Source organism: Emydura macquarii, unplaced genomic scaffold, assembly GCF_026122565.2.
Source record: "Emydura macquarii macquarii isolate MOO-44397 ecotype Brisbane River unplaced genomic scaffold, CSIRO-AGI_Emac_v2 contig_2897, whole genome shotgun sequence".
Classification (NCBI taxonomy): Eukaryota; Metazoa; Chordata; order Testudines; family Chelidae; genus Emydura; species Emydura macquarii.
Genome location: NW_027133034.1, coordinates 28,339,855 through 28,363,383, shown reverse-complemented (window position 1 = coordinate 28,363,383; position 23,529 = coordinate 28,339,855). Strand labels below are relative to the sequence as shown.

Sequence of the window (23,529 nt, the reverse complement as noted above, 5' to 3'; positions counted from 1 at the left end):
ATAGTATGCGCAAGAGTCTCCTTCTCACCTCCCTGTCCTTCGCTATATCTGGTCACAGACGCTTCAGCAATGGGTTGAGGAGCTCATCTAGGAGAATTCAAGACCCAGGGCCTGTGGTCTCAAGCGGAACTTTTGCTTCACATGAATGTGAGGGAGCTGAGGGTAGTGCATGTGACTTGCCAGGCCTTCCAAGACCATCAAGAGGACAAAGTAGTATCGGCCCAGACAGACAATATAACAGTGGTGTTTTATATAAACAGACAGGGTGGAGCTTGCTCCTCTACCCTGTGCCAGGAAGCCCTCAGATTGTGGAAGTTCTGCATCACTCATTCGATACACCTGGAAGCATCCTACCTGCTCGGGATCCAAAATACATTAGCTGACAGCCTCAGTAGATCTTTCCTGAACCACGAGTGGTCAATCCAGCCAGACGTGTTGAGAAGCATCTTCCATCAGTGGGGTGTTCCCTGTGTGGACTTATTCACTACAAAGCTCAACAGGAAGTGTCTACAGTTCTGCTCCTTTCAGACCTACAGTCCCGGGTCCATTGCAGGCGCCTTTCTTGTTCCATGGATGGGCCAGCTGTTTTATGCCTTTCCTCTGACTCCTCTCATCCACAGGGTCCTGGTGAAGATCAGGCAGAAGAGAGCCTCGATGATCCTAATAGCCGCTGCTTGGCCGTGCCTGCACTGATTCACCATGCTCCTTGACCTTTCAGTGGCCACACTGATCACTCTATCTTTGCTTCCAGACCTGATCACCCAGAAACATGGCATGTTGTGACACTCCAATCTCAAATCGTTACGCCTCACAGCATGAAAGCTCTGTGGGGTTCAGCATCTTTGGAGCAAGTTAGGGAGGTCCTCCCCAATAGTAGAAAACCCTCTACTAGGGCCTCTTATCTAGCAAAGTGGAAACAGTTTTCACTGTGGGCAGCTCAAAAGGATAGTCAACGTACGATGGTGTCAGTTCCACCATCTTGGACTATTTGCTGCACCTTAAGCAACAGGGCCTCTCCGGCTCATCAATCAAGGTCCATTTGGTTGACATTTCTGCATTCCATCCCGGGGAATTCGGTCGGTCGGTGTTCACTAACTCCTTGGTTTACAGTTCCTGAAAGGGCTAGACAGACTGTACTCACTGATACACTCGCCAGTGGCACAGTGGAACCTCAACTTCATCCTCTCAAGGCTGATGGAACCTTCATTTGAGCCTCTAGCGACCTACTCACTCCTTTACCTGTCCTGGAAGGTGGCCTTTCTCGTAGCCATAACTTCAACCCGGAGGGTATCCGAGCTCAAAGCACTTACATCGGAACCACCATATGTGGTTTTCTTCAAAGATTAGGTCCATCTTCATCCTCATCTGGCTTTTCTACCAAAGGTCGTCTCTCATTTCCATGCAAACCAGGACATGTTTCTCCTGGTTTTCTTTCCAAAGCTGCACCCTACTAGCAGGGAGCAGACGCTGCACTCATTAGATGTCAGGAGGGCCTTAGCCTTCTACATAGAAAGGACCAAACTGTTCAGGAAGATGACCCAGCTATTCGTAGCGGTAGCAGATAGAATGAAAGGGCTACCAGTATCTTCCCAGCGTATTTCATCTTGGATCACTTATTGTATTAAGACATGTTATGACCTGGTGCAAGTCCTCGCGCCACCAGTAACAGCCCATTCCACGAGAGCTCAAGCATCCTCCGCAGCATTCCTGGCACATGTGCCGATCCAGGATATCTGTAGGGTGGCGACATAGTCATCGGTTCACACCTTCACAACCCACTATGCTATTACCCAGCATGCCAGAGATGACGCTGCATTCGGTATAGCAGTACTGCAACCTACCAGTCTTTGAGCTCTGACCCCTACTCCTAATGGTCTGGCTTGGGAGTCATCTACTTGGAATCAATATGAGCAAGCACTCGAAGAAGAAAAAATGGTTACTAATCTTCTGTAACTGTTGTTCTTTGAGATGTGTTGCTCACATCCATTCCACCACCCACCCATCTATCCCTCTGTCGGAGCCAGCTGGCAAGAGGGAACTGAAGAAGCAGAGGATCAGCAGACCCCTATATAGGGCTCCAGGACGGTGTGATTCCAGGAGGCTCCCCAGCTGACCCTATGGGTACTTCTAGAGAAAAAATTTCCAGCGTTCTCTGCATGTGGCATGCACATGCCTACTTGGAATGGACATGAGCAACACATCTCAAAGAACAACAGTTACAGAAGGTTAGTAACCGTTTTATTTTGCTGGATGTACAGAACTAGTCTTTAGAAATGAACAGCTGCTGCTGTGGGATATATTTTATGACTAGAAAAGTGTGATCTATTGGATACAAGTGCATGAAAATGACAACACACAGAATATTGGTCCTCATGTATCCAGGCAGTCAAAGCAATAACATAAAAAGTAAATAATGATTAAGATTACAGCTCTTAAAAATCTAGTTCTAAAAGTGTTCTAAAATCTTCACCTAGAAATAATTCAGTGTTATGTTATATTAAATCACAAGAAAATTGTTCTTATTTTGAATTCCCCTGAGAGTAAGAACTGAGTCTCTTCTTTTCTCTGATTCTCTAGTGAAACAGCAAGTACTATAAGTTGCTGTTTTTACTATTGCATTGATGAGTGGGTGTCACTTTAGACTATATTGTGTCTCTCTTTGAAGAACAATGAACAGGAGTGTTGATTATTAGGCTGTACTATGAAACAATAAATTGAAAAATATCCCAGCCTCATTGGATTTTTCCCTCCAGTCAAACTGAATCATCATTGTTCTACTATATATTTCTCTACTGCTTGTCAGTTACATGGTAAAATTGTAAATGACATTATTCAAAACAAACCCATCTTTCACTCTAAAGGTAAAGTAAGGTGCTACCATGTTTGTTAGATCTACCCCTGATTGATGGGTTATTACCTTTTAAAATCCATATGTATTATACTGAAAATCCCAGTGACTATGTAGTAATTTTGTCAGACAGTTTAATAGCATCTTTTTCATCAGCCCATGTGCTGTCATAATGAAACACATTGAAAGGTGGCGCTCATTCTTATTGCTACACTCATCACAACAGCCCTGCTGAAATAAATACTGCAGAAGACATATGCAAAGTGTCTCCCCCTCCCCAATAAATCAGATTTTTAGGTTTTTGATGTAAAACATAATCTCACCCTTGCTCCAGGTACGTGGGAGCTTTTTGTGCCTTATCACAAAAATCAGTCACTATGCAGTAGCTGACTTTACAGAGGGTACACAGCCATGCACTTCTGTGTACGGTATCTAAGACAAAAACCTGTATATATTGGGTTCAGCTTTGAAAATCAATAAAAAATCATGCCTATGGAGCAAATGTATCTTTGGTGTAAGTCTATACGAGAGAAATGTTGTTGGTCGTAAATAGTTAGAAAATATTGGGGGGTTTCTTTAATGAAGAATTTTTGTAAGTGTTAAGTGATACAATTCTGCTTAATTTTTTGTACATCGTTTACTAGTTTATATTTATGTAATAACATATGCCCTGTGTGCAATCTCTCTGTTCTGTTGAGCTTTCAAAATTAATTCAATTTTTAAACCAAAAAAAGCTAAATGGTGACAGCAATTATTTGCTTTATTTAATTTTTTTATATAACTGTGTTTTTATATTTTGTTTTATTCAGTAAAGTTAGTTCACGTTCTTCCAGAATGTCCCTGTACATGCAAACCCTGAATCAGGCACCAGAACTTTTGTAATTGTTTCTGCCCATTTAAAGAAAAAAGGCATTTATATATTAATGTACCATTATTTTAAAAGCTTCCAAAAGAGAACTCTATAAAAGAAAAACATATTTGTTTTGTTTTTAAAAAGAGTTGAATTGATGTAAGAAAAGATTTTCAGAGGTTCCTGGCACCGACAAAGCCTGTAAATTCACCATAAGCTGCAGGTTCTCAGGATTTCAGAGAAATCAGGCTATTAATTGTCATGAACAATCTGCACATACCATACTTGGTTTTATGGTTTTATAAAGAACAATAAAGTATTTTATTTCAATGAAGTTTCTAGGTGGATCACATAGCAGCAGTTCTATACTCAGAAAACAAAAAAGATGACAAATCAGCAGATTGGTACAGGGATAATTTGCAGCTTGCAGATTCTAACACCAAACCCTGTAGATTGTGTGGAACAGATCTTGATGGGACATTGCAAATGGATGCCACACCATTTTTAAAAGAATGGCTTAAACTGAATATAAACAGAAGAAAGCATTCCCAAAAGATTATACAGATGATTTGGCTAGCTCTGATTTTCTGAAATCCATCATCATATAGACTAGAGTTCTAATACCTTTCTTTTGCAAACTTTATTAATAGTTATGATTTTACTTCTACAACAATAAACTGGTATTTTAAAATCCTTTTTATAGTAACTAGGAACCACAGGTAAAGTACAGATGTATAGACCTAGCTTTCACCATCCGAAATCTGCAATTTTGATTCTGCAGGGAGCGTCACAGCCTACCAAACGTGTTCAAATTTGATTACTTTTTGATTAATTTTTTTATGAAGTATTTACCTGCATTGCGTGCTCATCTTAATCCATGAGTCTGAGCAGTATCTCTTGGTTTCTTTATAGGATTGTGGAAAAAGGATATTACAGTGAGCGAGATGCCGCCAATGCTGTTAAACAAATCCTGGAGGCAGTTGCTGTAAGTATTAACTAGGATCATAGGCTCACCACATAATCATCTTTCATTTGTTTGGAACAATTGCTTAATAAGTACACAGGTGTGAAAGAAGCAGCTTTTCCTTGTAGCTAGTCTATACATTCATTTCTATAATTACTTTCTGTTCATCCCTCGAAAGTAGTGACATCTCAGGCAAAAGTGACCTGGAGTGACACCAGGCTATAATCCATCTGCTATAGTTGAATTAATGTTCTTTATCACTACCCATTTTTAAAAACCTGTCTTCCATTCAAATTTTTGTGAAGTGCATCACCATCATTTATTTAGGATTCCTTTTCATACAGAAGAAATGCATTACCTTTCCATCCAACATTGAGAGACTAATGGAATGAATGAATTTGTCAGATTTCATGGACTGATAGGGAAACTTGAGTGGGAGTTTCCTGCAGAATGTAGCCATGAATAAAGAGATCTTGGTTCATTTTCAGTCACTGCCTGACTGTGTTCCTTTACGTATGCTAACATGTATGCAGAGGTCTCTAAGCCAATCACATACAACCTTAGGGGACTGCTCAATAAAGAATATACAATCAAGATGGATTATGGGGAAGTGAGTAGTTTAGGTTGCAAGTGAATGTCTGGTTAAAGCTAAATTCTCAACCCTCTCAAAAATGAACATACGGCATGACCCGAGATGGACACTTAGGGCCCTGGGTAAAGTTTTTGTGATGCAAATTTAGTCATTTGGTCAAGGGATTCCCAAGATACAGTCCCCTGCCCCCACATTTCATACTTCTAAAATTTCAGTTTTCTTATATTGGTTTCTTGTACAGAAATATGAAAAAAAAACCTGTGGCAATAACCACATGAAACTTACGTCTCTGGACTGCCCCTGCTGAGATCTAGTGTCCGGTACCCAGAATAAGTCTCTGAGTCAAATTAATAAGTTGTTAGTCTTTATTTCTGGTTCCATGGAGTAGCGTAGCAATAGTGAGACCACTGCAGTCCTGCATGGGAGACTGGTTTCCCAACAAACATTCTGCAGCTTAGGGAAAACTGTCCTGGACTACAGGCCAAGAGACCAGGAGTTCAAGTTTCATCTTCTAATCGTTGCTGTTAATTTTGGTTCAGTTCATAACTCAAATATCCCCCTACCAGCAAGAACAAAGTGCTCAACAACTCCAAGAAAGCCAGCCCAGGCCCCTCAAAGATGTTTCTCATCCAACCCCCTTTCACTACACTTAATTTTTCTAAGAGCGGTAAAGTTAACACGCAAAAACATGGTTCATGTGAAATAACTTTCCAGACACTCCACAATGCCCTGTATGCTTTGAATTCTTCCAGAAATGATATGTCAATACTAAAAGCTCAAATATTCTGAGACCAGGAAATGTAACATTAAGGTTCCACTTACAAGACCATTAGTGTTATAAGAAAAAACAAAACACCACCTTTAGAAAACCAGGCAATGCAGAGTTAAAGTGACAGAAACTATGCACCACAATCACACAACCTTACCCCTGCCTCCTCTGATTCCTGCCCTAAGGAGGAGCACAGTAGAACCTTACTCCTCCTTAAGGGTTTTTTTTTTTTTTTTGTGTAGTGAAATCTCTGTCAACCATTTGCAACTACTCCCCAGATCGGTGCTGCATAGACCCACTGTGATGGCTCATGGAAGTGCATGAATAGGAATGATGATTTCGGGTTGTGATGGATATATATATATAAATTGATGGGACGGATACATTACTGTTCTGCTTCCTGTTGCCAACCCCAGAAGGGGCAGTTAGGTTGACACTTCCTACTTACTACAAACTTAACTGTATTTACTGGTTTTCTAACATTTATGTTTTGCTTGTTATAATACCCTCATGCTGTTGTGAGAGACTTGTAAGGGGGCTTAGAACTCAGCATTTCCTAGTTTCCCAACATTTGAGTTTTTGAAATTGTCCCCTCACTTTTTAGAAGGTTGCAAGGTGTGTAAAGGGTATTGTGAGGTACCTAGAACCTTAACTCCTCCTTAACAAAGATTTTTTTCTCTATATTAATAGATTTTAGCTGAGACAAAGCAATACACACATCTAGATTTCATAGTGGTTTTATAAAAATTAGGGTGCTCTGAGGATTTCCTCATTTTTGTTTAATTAAAATGGTCATGGAACTTTGTTGAAATACACTTTTCAGATTTTCTGCCTCCTATGAAAGAATCTTAACCACATTGGGAAGGTGATATATTTATCCTGTAAACAATGAGCTGAACATCCTTTTGATTGGTAGATATCCAGGGCTGCAGGCTCCTTATGAATAATTTCACCTGTTCTCTTGGATTAACATAGAAGGGTCTGAGTAGCAGAATAAGTGGAGAATAAAAAGGGATTCAGTATAAAAAATGTGGTGGTCATCTAAATTTCACAAGAATTGACAAGTTCTGCTAAAGCTAAGCACTAGATTTTGCCACCCATATTCAGTGAGGCTGTTCACTGCTGGTGTAATCCTGGCCCCTTTTTTAAGTCAGTGGGACTTTTGCCATTCACTTCAGTGGGGCCAGGATTTTACCTCATGAAGAAGAGTGAAAGAATCTGGCCCTAAGTGATTTTCTTGTCTGTACTTTCTTTTAAATAAACCAAGTTAACAATAGGTTTACATTGTTTTTCTCTTCCCTGTAGATATGTGCATGTGTTTGAAATCAATTCCTTTTCAGCTTGATAAATACAACTCAGGAGCATGTAAATTGATTATATTGATTTTTCTTTCTGAGGTGTGAAATGGAGGCCAAAGTACTGCAATTTTGGCCTTGCCAAAGAAATGAGTTTTCTGAATGCATATTGTTTCCAGTCAAAAGGTGATGTCTCTAAACACAGGAATCAAAGTAAAAATAGGTTAATAAATATTATAAAATATAATTTTGGACGAACAGTGTTTTGATTACTGTTATCAGAGAAAGGTTCCATGGATTAGATGCCCTTGTTAATGAATAAAAGTTAAATCCTCAGTTATGTTTCATGGGAAACTAGTCTGTGGAACCTTTTGTTAGTGCAATCATTAGCTAGAACACACTACAGCTGGCCAGACAGTAGGGAAATGCATTTGTGATCGTGTGTGTGGACTCTGATTCACTATGTGGTTTTCCTGGTTTGTCATCTAATCAGGCAGCAGAAACAAAAATATGTGACTTTTATGAGACATAACAAATATATATATATATATTTAAAAGAGTGCTCAATATGAGGATAATATCTGGAATAGACTTTGTTTGGAATAATAATTAAATTAAACAAACTATCATCAGTAAGTAATTCTGAATAAGTGAAATCAGTTTGTGGATTTGTTCATCAACAGAAAAAAGGTCTAAACTCATTGAATTTTTTCCTAATATATAGTTTGTCTTACTGCAGAAAATACTCAGAACAAAATGTTCTCTGGAAACAGAGCAGGATGGACAGGATGACTATGCATGTTTAAAAAGAAAAAAGTATTAGTTTAACATAAAACTAATATAATGAAAATACATTAAATGTATTACTATAAAATAATTTATTATATTATATATTGTATATACTGTTTAAATACATAATAATAATAATAATAATCAAACATAATCTATAACCCCTGACCTGGCTGCAGTCCAATGATGCCCATTAGTTGAAGATCTGCTGCAGTTCTCTCAAATCTGTTTGTCACAGTATAGAATGCTCATATTTATATCTGCAATGTGTATATGGGTCTAATTTTCACCTAGGCATTACCTACCCTAGGGAATTATAGGAAAAAATCCCATTGGTGTTAGCATGGTTGGGAAACCTTATGTGCATAAGACTTCAGCAGTGGCTTTTTTTCAACATGATATTTAAAACTCAGATGCAACCGCAGGGTTCTCCTTGACTGTACTGAAGAGGGAGTTCAAGTAGAACATTTGAAAGCATATTTTCACCCTGAATACCTAATTGATATTGCAGTTAGTGAGCTTTACATCAGAGAAAAGAAATGTTAGCTGAAAATTATCTGAAATTAAGAAATAGACACAGTAAAAGAACTTTCATCTAAGAGTTTTCAAAGACTTGACTGACGAACTCTTCGGACTATTAATGTTGATTTTCAGTAAGTCCTAGAATATTGGAGACGTTCCAGAAGACAGGAAGAAAGCTAATGTTGTGCCAATATTTAGACAGGATAAATGGTATGCCCCTGGTAATTATAGGCCTGTCAGTCTGCCATCAATCTTGGGCAAGATAATGGAGCAGCTGATACGGGACTCTATTAATAAAGAGTTAAAGGATTGTAATATAAATAATGCCAATCAACACGGCTTTTTGGAAAATAAATCATTTCAAACTAACTTGATATCTTTTTTTTTTTTTTTTATGAAATTACAACTTTGGTTGTTAAATGTAATAGTGTTGAAGTGAGCTGAGTCTCACGAAAGCTTATGCCTACAAAAATTAAATTTGTTAGTCTTTAAACTGCCACAGAACTCTCGTTGTTTTTGCTGTATACAGACTAACACGGCTACCCCTCTGGAAGTGTTGACATAATATACTTAGGCTTCTGTAAGGCATTTGACTTAGTACTGCAAGACATTTTGATTAAAAAACTTGAAAGATATAAAAGTAATGTAGCCCACATTAAATGGATTAAAAGCTGGCTAACTGATAGGTCTCAAAATGTAATTGTAAATGCCAAATCATCATTGCCTGGGTGTATTTCTAGTGAGGTCCCACAGGAATTGGTTACTAGCACTACACTATTTAACATTTTTATTAATGACCTGGAAGAGAATATAAAATCATCACTGATAAAGTTTTCAGGTGATGGAAAAAATTGGGGGACTGGTAAATAATGAAGAGGACATGTTACTGTCACAGAGGAATCTGGATCACTTGGTAAACTGGATGCAAGTAAACAATATGCATTTTAGGAACGTAAGAACAGCCGTACTGGGTCAGACCAATGGTTCATCTAGTCCAGTATCCTGTCTTCTGACAGTCACCAATGCCAATGCTTCAGAGGGAATGAACAGAACAGGGCAATTATCAAGTGATCTATCCCCTGTTGTCCATTCCTAGCTTCTGGCAGTCAGAGGCTGGGGACACCCAGAGCGTGGGGTTGCATCCGTGACTGTCTTGGCTAATAGACATTGATGGACCTATCCTCCAAGAACTTATCTAATTCTTTTTTGAACTCATTTATAGTTTTGGCCTTCACAATAACTGGCAACGAGTTCCACAGGTTGGCTGTGCATTGTGTAAAGAAGTACTTCCTCTTGTTTGTTTTCAACCTGCTAATGTAGTATGGCTAAATGTAAATGTACATATCCTGGAACAAGGAATATAGCCTATACTCACATGATGGGAGACTATATCCTGAGAAGCAGTGACTCAGAAAAAAGATTTGGGGGACATGGTAGATAATCAGCTTCCAGTTCGATGCTAAGGCCAGAAGGGCTAATGGATGCATAATCTCAAGTAGGAGTATTATTTTACTTCTTTATTTTACACGGTGCAATAGCTGAGGGAATACTGTGGCCAATTTTCTTGTCCCTAAATCAAGAAGGATGTTGATAAATTGAAGAGAGTTCAAAAAAGAGCCATGAGAATAATTAAAGGATTAGAAAACATGCCTTACAGTGACAGACTCACAGAGCAAAATCTACTTAGCTTAACAAAGAAAGTTACGGGGTGACTTGATTACATTCTATAAGTAACTGCGTGGGGAACAGCTATTTAATAATGGGCTCTTCAATCTAGCAGAGAAAAGTATAACACAGTCCAGTGGCTGGAAATTGAAGCCAGACAAATTCAAACTGGAAATAAGTGGCAAATTTTTAACAGTGAGGGTAATTAACCATTGGAGCAGTTTACCAAGAGTTATGGTGGATTCTCCATCACCGGCGATTTTAAAATAAAAACTGGATGTTTTCCTAAAAGAGATGCTCTAGAAATTATTTTGGGGAAGTTCTATGGCCTGTGCTATACAGAAGGTCAGACTAGATGAACTTAAGTGTCCTGTCTGGCCTTGGACACTGAAAATCTGTGAATCTATGCTGTTGTAACAAATTGATCCAAAATGCCAAAGTATACAAAGAACATTACATAAGAATAAAGCAAGAGTGACCTTTCCTATCTGGCCATATGCCTTTACTGCAGAGTGAGTCTGGGCTGCCTTCTTAGCCCTGGTGGAGTGACCCCACTGCAAGGCCTTACCTGTGCCAGACTTGTGAAGTTACAGCCTCACCCATATTGTGTTAACTCATGTTCTGGGCCAGATTTTTGGCAGGATGTCCCATGTCTCTTAGCATTACTCCAGTCTATAAATTCATTTGCAGTAATTTATGGGAGAACTTGTCTGTCCTTCCTGAGCCTCGGTTTGGAAGTGCTCTTAACCTGCCAACTCAGTAAACTGCTGGTTGCAAGGCATGGGTCCTACTCTGGATGATTAACCTGCAGTAGATGTTATGAATGCAAGTCACATTGTAGGAAAAGGAGTGAAGATAAAAAGAGGCATATCCAGGGCCTGAGATGCAGTGGAGGGCATTTTGGCAGTGGCAATGTCACATGTAAGAGTAGAATTGCCCATTGCCCCCGTACTAGTTCTCCTTCCCCCATTGATGAGAAAATCCATATGTATCTCCTGAGCACTTTGTCTCTGCCCTTTTTTCCTTTTCCCCTGGAGGTTCTTTCTTGTTTCGCTGACAGTCAGTGGCATCCCGGGGGTGCACCTCATCTTGACTGGGGTAAATGTCTCTGAAAAGCAATGAAACCATACAGTGTTTTTATTCAGTGGGGAAAGAAATTTTCTTTCTCCTTTTAACTTTGTATGTCACAGCAAGAAGGAGTGCTCGCTCCTGTCAGCATAACTAAACCACCCTCAATGAGCCACAGTAGCTATATTGGCTGGAGAGGGTCTCCCACCAACATAGCGCTGTCTACACCAGTGTATTTTCACTTACACTACACAGTGGGTTAAGGGAATGGCCAGTTGTGAAAAGTCCATTTAAATGACTGAGCTAGTATTGTTTGAAAGTCCATTCACAGTCATTAAGAAGTGTGAAGTGATGTTTGCTTGCATAAACTTCACACTGCGTGATTCTTTGCTCACTTCATGCTGATTTCTGATCTATTATGACTGCAAACTGAGGGACTCTTCTCTTAATGTAGTCTAAATTATATTTATACACAGTACTGTGACTATCTCCCAGCACAGTATATTTGTCTGATCTACTCATAATTGATACTCTTACTTTATGGGCACATTTTTGTCCACATCAAAGTGTACCAATTAAGTGGATTCTACAGTATTTAATTGTTAAGCCCTTATGGCAAGGTATGATTGTGTCTTGTTGCAAAAAAGATGTTGCCAGCACTGAATTTGAAAGACCCAGGGTCAGGTCCTCCACTTATGTTAAATTGTTTGTAATTTATTTGACATCAGTTGAGCTGTGACCATGTACAACAGCCGAGGATCCGGCCTCAGATGTGCATAAGTAGCCATTCCTCCACTGTGTACAAGAATGCCTGGCTAGTCATAATATACAGGCAATTTCTGAGCTTTGATATCTTTCATGAAGGAGTTTGTCTCTAGATCTTTGTGGTGACACTGGAGATACTCTTACAGCAAACACAGAAGGTCCAAACCAGAATTGGGACTTTACATTTCTGCAATACCTAAACTGTGAGGGATGATCTTTCAAAATGAAAGAAACTAGCTCCACAGCTCATTCAGAAAGATAAATAAGTATACACATTTCCTCAGCATCCAAATCATGCCTGTTGCTATCTCTGTCAACCCCTGTGTAGCCACTCTCAGCCTCTTAAACAGTTTAGAGATTCTTCTCAGCAACAGACATCTTCCACCCAGACTTCCATCTGCAGATCTCTCACACTTTCATAACCCTCGATACCACGGTATCTGGGCAGTCTTTAATGTACTGATATTCACACCACCCCTGTGAAGTAGGCAAGTACTATTATCCCCGTTTTACTGATGAGAAACTGAGGCACAGAAACTATGGGACAGATTTTCAACAGTATTTAGATGCATGAAGATACAAATATGCGCCTAGTGGGATTTTCAAAGGTGCTATCGCAGGTTAAGCACCTAACTCTCATGGAGATCCATTAAATTAATGGGAATTAGATGTCTACCCTATTTAGGCACTTTTGAAAAATTCCACTAGACTCCCACCTGCATCTGTAAGTGACTAAATACCTTTGAAAATCTGGCCCATGGTCTCTCTCTGCCTCACTTGTACATCTGTGGGCCAAATAGTCCCAACCAAAAAAGAAACAAACAAAAAAAAGGCCTGAGATTCTGGCAAAGGTTTCTTGTTACCTGGATGTCCTGCAAAGGGGACAGCATGTGCCCAGCCTCAGGACTTCCTGCCACTATGATTGTGTTACTAAAAGTCTGCTTGGAACTTGAATTGAGGATATTGGCTAGCTTGCTGTGGATTTGTTATGTCCCTGCTCACTACACTCAGCCAGTCATAAATCTGGCTCAGTGTTTCAACCACACATTTTTCTCCAGTGAATCTGGAGAACCTGGACAGAACATCTGCCTCCTGTAATAGGATTGCCCTTGTCTCTTCATCTAAGAGGGAGACTTGGGGAGCTTTTGACTTATTTCACCCTCCTTCCCCTGGGTCCGGTTCCTCGCTTATTACACCCTAACGTGCAGGTTTTTCAACTTCTCTTCCAGTAACACCAACCCTGGATGACCCGGAGACTCTGACACCTCCCCAAATTGCCTAACCACCACCCAAAATATTCCCAGTCCAGAATCACAAGATAGGCCAGTGTTGAGGTTAAACTCACAACCAGTGATCCCAGGTGCTTGCCTATGGTCAGTTGCACCTGAGCACTTGGATATGTCTTATCATTGCTCTGGATGCATTGTAAATAAATAGTCTCCCCAAGGAGTCCCCTGGCTTTTGCAAAGTGGTCCCATACCACGGTCTAGTTGCTTCCTGAATCAACAAGCCCTGTCATGTTTGCCTTACAGGAACAGTCAGAGTGGCTGGGGCCTGTTTTCGGCAGTCCAGGCCTGTCTGTAACTGCACTCTATACGTGTGGCCAGGGTACCCACATGAAAAGAAGACCCCCAGTCCTTGGCACCTCCAGTCCTCCTGGTTCGGCCTTTGTTTGAATCGGCCCTCATTTCATAGAATCATAGAGTTGGAAGGGACTCAGGAGGTCATCTAGTCCAACCCACTCCTCAAAGCAGGACTAACCTCAGTTAAATAATCTCAGCGAGGATTTTGTCAAGCCGCAGTTTAAAAACTTCTAAAGATGGAGATTCCACCACCTCCCAAGGTAACCCATTCCAGTGCTTCACCACCCTCCTAGTGAAAAACTTTTTCCTAATGTCCAACCTAGACCTCCCCCGCTGCAACTTGAGACCGTTGCTCCTTGTTCTGTCATCTATTACCATTTAGAACAGCCTAGCTCCATCCTCCCTGGAACCCCCTTTCAGGTAGTTAAAGGCTGCTATCAAATCCCCCCCATTCTTCTCTTCTCCAGGCTAAACAAACCTAGTTCCCTCAGCCTCTCCTCATACGTTTTGTGCTCCAGCCCCCTAATCATTTTTGTTGCCCTCCGCTGGACTCTCTCCAACTTCTCCACATCTTTTTTGTAGTGGGGGGGCCCAAAACTGGACACAATACTCCAAATGCGGCCTCACCAATGCCGAATAGAGGGGAATAATCACTTCTCGCGATCTGCTGGCAATGGTCCTACTAATGCAGCCCAATATGCTATTAGCCTTCTTGGCAACCAGGGCACACTGGTGACTCATATCCAGCTTTTTATCCACTGTTACCCCCAGGTCCTTTTCTGCAGAACTGCTGCCTAGCTCGTCGGTCCCCAGTCTGTAGCTGTGTATGGGATTCTTCCATCCTAAGTGCAGGACTCTGCACTTGTCCTTGTTGAACCTCATCAGATTTCTTTTGGCCCAATCCTCCAGTTTGTTTAGGTCCTTCTGTATCCTATTCCTACCTTCCAGGGTATCTACCACTCCCCATCTTAGTGTCACCTGCAAACTTGCTGAGGGTGCAATCTACCCCATCTTCCAGATCATTAATGAAGATGTTGAACAAAACCGGCCCCAGGACCGACCCCTGGGGCACTCCACTTGTGACTGGCTGCCAGCTAGACATGGAGCCATTGATCACTACTCGTTGAGCCCTATGCTCTAGCCAGTTCTTTATCCATTTTATAGTCCATTCATCCAACCCATACTTCTTTAACTTGCTGATAAGAATACTGTGAGAGACCATATCAAAAGCTTTGCTAAAGTCAAGGTATATCACATCCACCGCTTTCCCCACATCCACAGAGCCAGTCACCTCTTCACAGAAAGCAATCAGGTTGGTCAGGCATGACTTTTCCTTTGTGAATCCATGTTGACTGTTCCTGATCATCTTCCTCTCTTCCAAGTACCTTAAAATGGATTTCTTTAGGACCTGCTCCATGATTTTCACACTGCCTCTCCCTCAGTGCTCCTGAAGAGACCTCTGCAGCCATATCATTTTGCATCCGCTGGAGTGCCTCAGGAGAATGTCTCAGCTCGGTGCCTCAGTACCAAGACTTCCCCTTTATCCCCCCTCCCCCCACTGGTAGTATCCGCACACACTGTTCCACTAAAATGCACTTGGCGACCTGAACGTTGATCGTGGATTTCTGACTTCAGCCACTTTCAGCATTGAAACCTCAGTCTCTTGGCAACCACACAAGGCTGGACCGCACCCCCCTCATCCCCCTCCCCCCTCCGGGGATACTTTTCCTCCCAGAGCTCTGCTAGTAGGTCTCTCCCATTATGTCCAGTTAATCCAATATGGCCACCTTCACCTAGGCACAGTCTTATGCAGCATCCACATCTAGTAAGGAGCCAACAAAATGGCCCATTACTCTGTGGGCTGCTGAGTTGCTATTGCAAGGTCACAAGAAATGCTTCTGGGGCATCCTCTAGGCCCATCTTTGTAAGTCTTGCGGGCACAGGTATCCCTGGGGCCAGAACCATGATTCCTGCTGAGGAACCCTCCTGCCATCTCCTAGTGGTTGCTAAAGGGCATGACTTGCTGAATCAGCTGTTGATGCTGTTGCTCATGGACCATCTGCAGCTTTGGCTGCCATCTCTTGCAGGAGTTGTTGCTGAGCTTCCTGCCACTTGCTGCTGCTGTTGGTTCTCAGCCATCCACTTCAGTACTCATACCAGGTCCATGTTTTCCCCAGCAAGGCGAGCTCTTGCTCTCCACCTTGGTGTACCTAAAGATCTGGGTCACTCAGGCCTCCCCCTTCATTGGAGTGGGGGGTAGATCATGCCTACATTCTCCATCATGTGACGATGCACTCTACACGATCCCAGACATACCATAGGGCAGGCTCAAGTAAGGTGCAAGAAGTCAGCAGAGTTTGAGGCAGTTACCCACACCTCTCCTGGGCAGGGGTGCCCTGCAACAGTCTCAGCAGACTCTCAGGCCCCTCTCAGGCAACCCAGCCTGGGCCATTAGTCCTTTTATAAATAAGTAAAGAAAAATAGTCGCAAGACAAAACTGCATAGTCCTGGGCCAAGCCTTCCTTCTTCTGAAGAGGCTTTGGCAATCTGCAGTCTCTGCAGAGGTCCTGGGCTTGTCCTTTCCCTCAAGGGGCAAAGCGTAAGAGGTCTGTTCTCCTACCTGGTCAGCCAGCAACTGAGCTGCCTCCTCCCTTTTTAACCATCACTTTTGTATCTGACAGTGAGTGCAGGAGTAGCGGGGCTGAGTGGGCCCGCAGCATTGCCTTAACCCATGCTGGCTCAGTGTGGGGTTGATATACCCCATCACACAACAGTTCTACTCTGATGTCCTGGACAGTTTGGATAATGACATTCTACCTGCCTCAGTTCTTCTCCTGTATTTCTGTTGGATACATTATTGTTCACCTCCTATTCTAAGCTGTTTAATGGTGCTGTGTCTATCCTGAGAAAGGGCTGCATTGCCGTGAAGTGATCTCTATGGAGTGTATGTCAGTTTAATATGCAAAGTTCTTCAATATGGAAGATACTATAGAAAGGCAAGACATGGGATTATTTCTTATTTATTGCTTTATTGCCAGGCTGGCAGACATGACTCTAGCACGTCATGTCTAAGATTATTTGTGCCAGCATATATACAGATCAGTACCCCATTAAATCTCTGTAGTCTGGTCTCTGTTCTGTCTGCAGTTGTTCTGAGCTTCTGATCTGTGTACTTTCATAGGGAAATTCCTACAGATACAACTTGTCATGCTCTCCCCAGCAGCAATCTGTTTCTCTTCTCCTTGATCTCCTTTCAGTCTGTCACCAAATTTTACTCACCACATTCTCTAGCTTTTTTCAGTCTCCTGAAACACTTGTCTGTGAAGGAACTCAATATAAAAATGTGAAGAATAGCACAAATATCTCTAGAGTGCTTTGTAGCCAACCTGTAAGCCAACACCCTCCTCCTAATCACAGAAGAGTCCCTTGGAACCAGTATACTCTATGGAGGAGGGGAAAGAATCCTTCCCAGGCCCTCCTGGTAAGGGAAAGAAGAACATACTCTCCTGGCAGTGTGGCAAACACTCTGTTCTCGGGCAGCATAAAGAGGAATAGGAATCCCTGCCACTGGCTCATCCTTCTTACTCCCTTGGCCTCATGTGGATTAACAAAAAGAATTTCCTGCCCCGGCAGCTCTCCATCCCAAGCATAATGAGAAGGGAAAAAAAGGACACGCACGCCTTTGTGTAATCAAGTGTTCACTCCCCATTGGCCCTGTCTACACTAGACAGTCGTACTGTTACAGCTTACAATGGGTGTGACTGGTAACATTGCTCTGTATCCACGCTAGCTAGTATAAACCTGTTAATGGTGACATATAGAGTACACCTTCCAGCTGCTGCAGTGCTAGTGCATTGTTGGTATCTACCCCACAGTGCCAAACAGAAGTCCTGAAGCAGGGGTTTATAGAAGTAGCAATCCACAGGTTGGGGTCCAGACCAATTTATTTTTAAAGATGAACCACAAAAATAAGCATTTTTCAATACATAAAATATGTATTTTGTAAAATGAAATGGCTTTAGTATTACATGCAGATATTGGGGTTTTTTCCCCGAAACAAGAAAATCCTTAAAATGTCATATGGTGCACCTTATAAAACTGAAATCTTGTGTGCATAAAACTGCAGATGTTTCAGAAGCTCAAAATGAAGTTGTCAGAAGTACAGGAGATTTGTTGCAATGTGTGATCGATGAAGGGGTTGAAGGGGCATTGCGGGCTGTGCTGGGAACACCCGTTGCAATGAAGCAGTTGCAGTGGAAGTGGGTTTGGTCTGCTCCATCACTGCAGCATTGCAGAGTGACCCAATGCAGGATATTGTGGCTTTCTGGTGTTGGGAACACATGAGGAGCCCAGTGTAGACATGTTCGTGATTTGGCCATGAAGTGTGTTACAAAGGTGAAAATTTTCTAACGTAGACCTAGTTAGAGCAGAAATAGGAGCAGATGGGTCCAGTCACTCAGGGTCCAGCCATCGATTTCCCATGGCCCAGCGTCTGGTGGGCACCACACATTTACCGGGAGATGTTTTCTGAGGGGATGGCCTAGTGGCCTTCTCCATCCCTTCTATCTTTGGGGCCAGTTGGTTGGCCTTTTCCTCTTTATGAGCTCTTCAGAGTGTGCTTCTCTGTGCTTAGGTATTCCAGCTTAGTGGAATGTTTGAGACCCATGCTAGTCCTTCCCCTCACGTCACCACTAGGGCATCTGTTGGCTCTGCCTGTGGTCAGGTACTGGGAATCTTCATAAGAAAAGCGTAATGTAAATTAGGCTTTTATTTATACATTTAAAAAAAAACTCACAAGAAGGCTCAAAGATCTTTAAAAGTTTTGTTAGGATCGTGCAACGATCCAATGGGCTATGGGTTTTATGGACATTTTAGGTGTGTTTTTGCAGACTGTAAATTAAAGTGTTCTCATACATCTTAAGGAACCTCCTGATAATACGTCTATTCCAGCGGCTCTAACATGAAGCAAGTCTAAATATCACACATTTGCATTTATTAAAAGTTCAAATTATTTTTCATTGAAGTTCTGTTGTATTTCCTTACTGTTCTATTAATAGGAACTTTTAACGAACCGAACATTTGATTATTTTGGGGAAATTTTTTTCCCCCTTTTTGGAGGTAGTGAATAAACAGTAAGCCATTAACAAGATGGAAACTTCTAATTTTAACATTATTATGACAATGGGGCAGGAAGGGTTGAGTCTAGCAGGCTGAAATAACTCAAAATCAACCTTTGAGGACATGTTTAAAGGTATTAAAAGGGTAATTAGAGCCATTCATTGTAAATAGCTAAGGCTTTAAGGTTATATCTTGCATTGTTAAGAGTTTGGAGGTAGAGATATGTCTGTAATTGCCTATAATATTGCTAGTGATTATTGATGTAACCAAATATTTCCTGTCTTTCATTATATTCTGTTAGTCAAAAATCAAAGGAAGTTATTAACATTTAGATGAAGCTTGAATGTAACAATACTATTGTTTTTATTTCTCTTTGAAATTTAAGTAGTAAATACCTGTGAATGGTTGTAAATTGCCGATTGCCTTATGCTAATACAGTTACTTGCTGGTGTGTGCAAAAAATAGAATATGTTACTTCATAGCCACAAGTAATTACCTATTATGCACTCAAGGATTACCTGCTGTGATGTCTAGCTATCAGGTGACTGTCATAGCCTGCTAAAAGACTATAAAAGAAGCCTCTGATCCTTTTCATCTTAAATCTATCCAAGCTTCTGCAGGGGGAGTTTGGATCGCAAGATTGGGATCCCAGCTTGTTCTGGTTCACCCTGCTATTTCTCATGGAAGAAATTATACAGACTGTACATAGACTATTTAGTCTTCATTTCCTCCTTTTTTTCTCTGGACTTGATTTCTAACAAGAAAGCTCTAAAAAAGGACTAATGACCCCTACACTGTTTTGGGTAATTTCCAGAGACTTTGCAACTCAGTTATCATCTCTACCTTGAAACTGACCTATGAATTTTATTCCGATCTGTATGTACAGTAATCTTTTAACCAATATTCTGTCTTTTCTTTCTTTTTTTTTAAATAAATATTAGTTTAGTTAATAAGCATTGGCTTTTAGTGTGTATTTGGGTAAAATCTGAACTATTCATTAACCATTTGGTAATCAGTCTAGTCCTTTAGGACTAGTAGAACTTTTTTTACATATGATGGGATTACTAAAAATCTTGTCTATCATATTTGACTTCACTATCTGGGTGCTAGCCAAAGGGCTGGATAACTTTAAGGGAACTGTATTTTATCTTCTGAATAACCAGTGAGATGATCAGAAGCTGTTTGTTGCTGGCTTGCTATATCCTATGGGAAAAAACCCACCACTATTTAGGGGTTTACTTGCCCAAGTCTTTGCAGTTTTCCTTGTTTAAGCTTTCTCAGTGTGACTCCCCTAGAGGCCAACAATTATTTTGAGGGAAATATCATTTTTCCTGTTTGAGGTAGTGAATAAGCCATTAACAAGATGGAAATTTCTAATTTGAACGTTATTTACTTGGTTTAATTCATTTTGCTAATCTGTGAAAGTCAGTTAGAGTTGGATATAATACAATGTAATATAACAAATTTTGACTACTCATCGGAATCCCACAGTACTCGGCTGACCTATAGGCATTCAGCTAGCCACCGTGTTGAATGTTGTTACTACAACAAATAATGCGCCTGATAACTGAATTTAACACAATGCCTAATATCAGATGAGAAGGTTGGTTGGTTAATCATATATGTGGCCTGCCCACAAGTAATCAGGCATCTGCATTTTTCCAAGCCTCTACCCTTAATAAGTTAAAGAAATCACAGAATTTTGGGTGTTCTGATATTAAGAACTATGCCTCTTTCTGCCTTTCTAGTGGTCTCTATGCGCTAAACTTACAGACAGAAAATACATCTTAGGGCTGACTCATTGACAAGGAAGCATAGGAGTGTACTGAATTATTAATTGCAATATTTGGTTGAATAGCAAAGAATTGGATAGTATTGAGCTTCAGAAATATTATCTGGATAGTGGATAAAGCAATACTGTAAACTGTGTATTCACATATAATATTTAGAGTCAGAGAGTATGAGGCAAGACAAGACCACTAGATCATCTGATCTCCTGTATATCACAAGCCACCAACACCACCCATCACCTACAGATTAACCCAACAACCAAAATAAGTCAGTCCAAAGTATTGCAGCCTACAGGAGACTAGACTATTATGTGCCACAGGGAGAAAATAGGAGGGACCAACGTGCACCAGTGCTCGAGACCCCCACAACGGAAGGGAAATGATTAAATGACATACACCCAGATAATCCTGGTAAGTGACCTGCACCCACATGCTACAAAGGAAGGCGAAAAGCCTCCAAGGTGTTGAAACATTTGTGAATGGTGAATTTCAAAGAAATGTCTGACTTGAAGATGAGTGTGTAGGTAATATAACTTTCAAAAAGTTCAAGGCTCCTTCTCTTTTGTAGGCAAATTTCTGCAGAAAATGTCAAGAGAGAGATACCAATTGTTCTTTCTGAGTTAAGTTTGGATAATTGACAGATGCTCAGAATCCTGTTGGAAGTCATGTTATGAAATAAGACATGGAACAATAACTGGGTGGGATCTTCTTATTGGTACAGTTTATTATACTTGCAATGAATGATTTTACAGCCCTTATGAAGCTCTGGCTAGAGAAGGGAGTTTAATAAATACAATTATTATTTTAGCATTTTATTATTTATAACCTTCTATACACATCACAGCAAAGACCAGCTCAGCTAGTTCTGTTCATTAACAAGAAACAATATCTGATGTGATCTAGTTGATATTCTCTTGCCTTAATATAAAATTCTTCTTTAAGTGATGACAACTGTAGTAGATATGCAAGAATATACATAAGAACGGTCATACTGAGTCAAACCAATGGACCATCGAGCCCAGTGTCCTGTCTTCCAACAGTGGCCAATGCCAGGTGCTTCAGAGGGAATGAATAGAACAGGGCAATTATGAGGTGATCCATCCCCTGTTGTTGGGTCCCAGCTTCTGGCACTCAGAGGTTTAGGGACATCCAGACCTGCCCTTCTTAGCTGATAGCCATTGATGAACCTATCCTCCATGAACTTATCTAATTATTTTTTTAACCCAGTTATACTTTTGGCCTGCACAACATACTTGTCAATGAGTTCCACAGGTTGACAGCGTGTTGTGTGTAATAGTACTTCATTTTGTTTGTTTTAAATCTGCTGCCTAGTAATTTCATTGGGTGACACCTGGTTCTTGTGTTGTCTGTGCCTGTATTTTAACATAATTGTTTCCTTCCTTGTTCCAGAATAAACTCTTCATGTCAAGGCAGTGTGTTGTGTAGGGAAGGAGGGTTGAAGTACTGGGGGATTCTTCATTTGCTTTCTCATTTAAACAAAGATGCTTTCTCATGACCAAAAATCGATGAAGGAGGCAGCACCACTTGTGCTACATTAATCTACATTTTTCAGGAAACATTTATAATTTGTTCCTTTCAATTTATCTTGAATATATTGCTATGTGCACAGTGTGCAACTTGTCATTTGTAGTAGAGACCAAGCAGTATCCATCCTACCGGATTTTTTTAAAATATCTGCCATTTGGTGCATTCCACAGACAAATGGTTTGCTCCTCTGGAGCATATTTATGAGGCTCAGAGAGAAGTTATTTCTGGCAGGGATGATTTAGCTGAATCCAGGGTAGAGGTGCCTCCATCAGAGGTTGAGAAATCATCCCAGATTTGCCCTCAGTTTGGTGACAGAATTTTAACAGGGGCTTACGAGTGTCCCCAAGTGCCTCCTCCAGCACACTGCTGTCACGAACCAACAAGCGGGCAGGTAAATTGTCAAGTTACATTAGAGACCTGTTCATGTGCTCCCATAGTCTGAGTAAAGAGTGCAGATTGGCCCTCAATATACTTTATTTGAGAAAGCATTCAGTAGCTTTAAAAATAGCGTATTACATAAGAGAATATTATGTTCAGCAAGTAAAGATATCTTGAATTTGTAACTTCATCATTTTGATGTTTGTGCTTGTCTGCTCTGCTTTTTAAAATTAATGTGTCAAGGTTTTCTCGTTGATTAGAATACATCCAAATGTTCAAAGGTCAAAAAGTAAATAGGACAGCCAGTAACTTACTTAACAAATGTATGCATGATTGCAACATCACTTGGATTATTCAAAAGCGATTTGTCATAAACCTTTCTCCTGAGCTTGTGCAAAGGTGCCTCCATGCCACTGTAGATGTCTAAGGAAAGTGAAGGTTAACATGCAAGAGTCTGGCAATGTTGCCCTCATGTCAGGAGCCATAAGGAAATGAGGATATTTTATCTGTTATTGCCTCTAATGAAGGAAATGAAACAAGCACTAATGAACTTGCTGCAAAATTGCAGATGTACTGACTACATCTGATGCCCAGTGACGGACTCACTCAGGGTCATATTTGCTGGGTTGTTAACATATTAAAGTATGGATAAGCCATCCCTTTTAAAGAACTAATTACAATATTTTCTTAAAATGTTAATTAGTTCATGTTTATGCAGCACACTGAAAAGATTGTGTCATGAAAGTGCCAAATTCTGTTGTTGTTGAGCCAGATCTTGAAGTTAGTTTTTATTCAGCCAAAAGTCCAACTGACAAAAAATGTTGCCTACAAACTGAATAATGATGTTAGGATTTGGCCTGTTGCTATTCTGCCTCAGGTTAACTTGATGATTCATCTGCATCTTTACTGTAGTGCTGGCTGCTGGAAGTATTGTGTGAGGGATGGGCTGGTTGAGCCCAATACACAATGATATTTACTTGGTGCA

General features: G+C 40.8%; 1 protein-coding gene across 3 annotated transcripts in view; it reads left to right on the top strand.

Annotated features, from left to right (window-relative positions):
- CAMK4 (calcium/calmodulin dependent protein kinase IV) overlaps nt 1-23,529 on the top strand; it is a 279,841-nt gene that overhangs the window by 182,030 nt on the left and 74,282 nt on the right. For all 3 annotated transcript variants that reach the window (XM_067568492.1, XM_067568491.1, XM_067568493.1), the window contains one exon: nt 4,611-4,683. In XM_067568492.1, the coding sequence (XP_067424593.1) occupies nt 4,611-4,683 (73 nt within the window). The remainder of the gene's footprint in view (nt 1-4,610; nt 4,684-23,529) is intronic.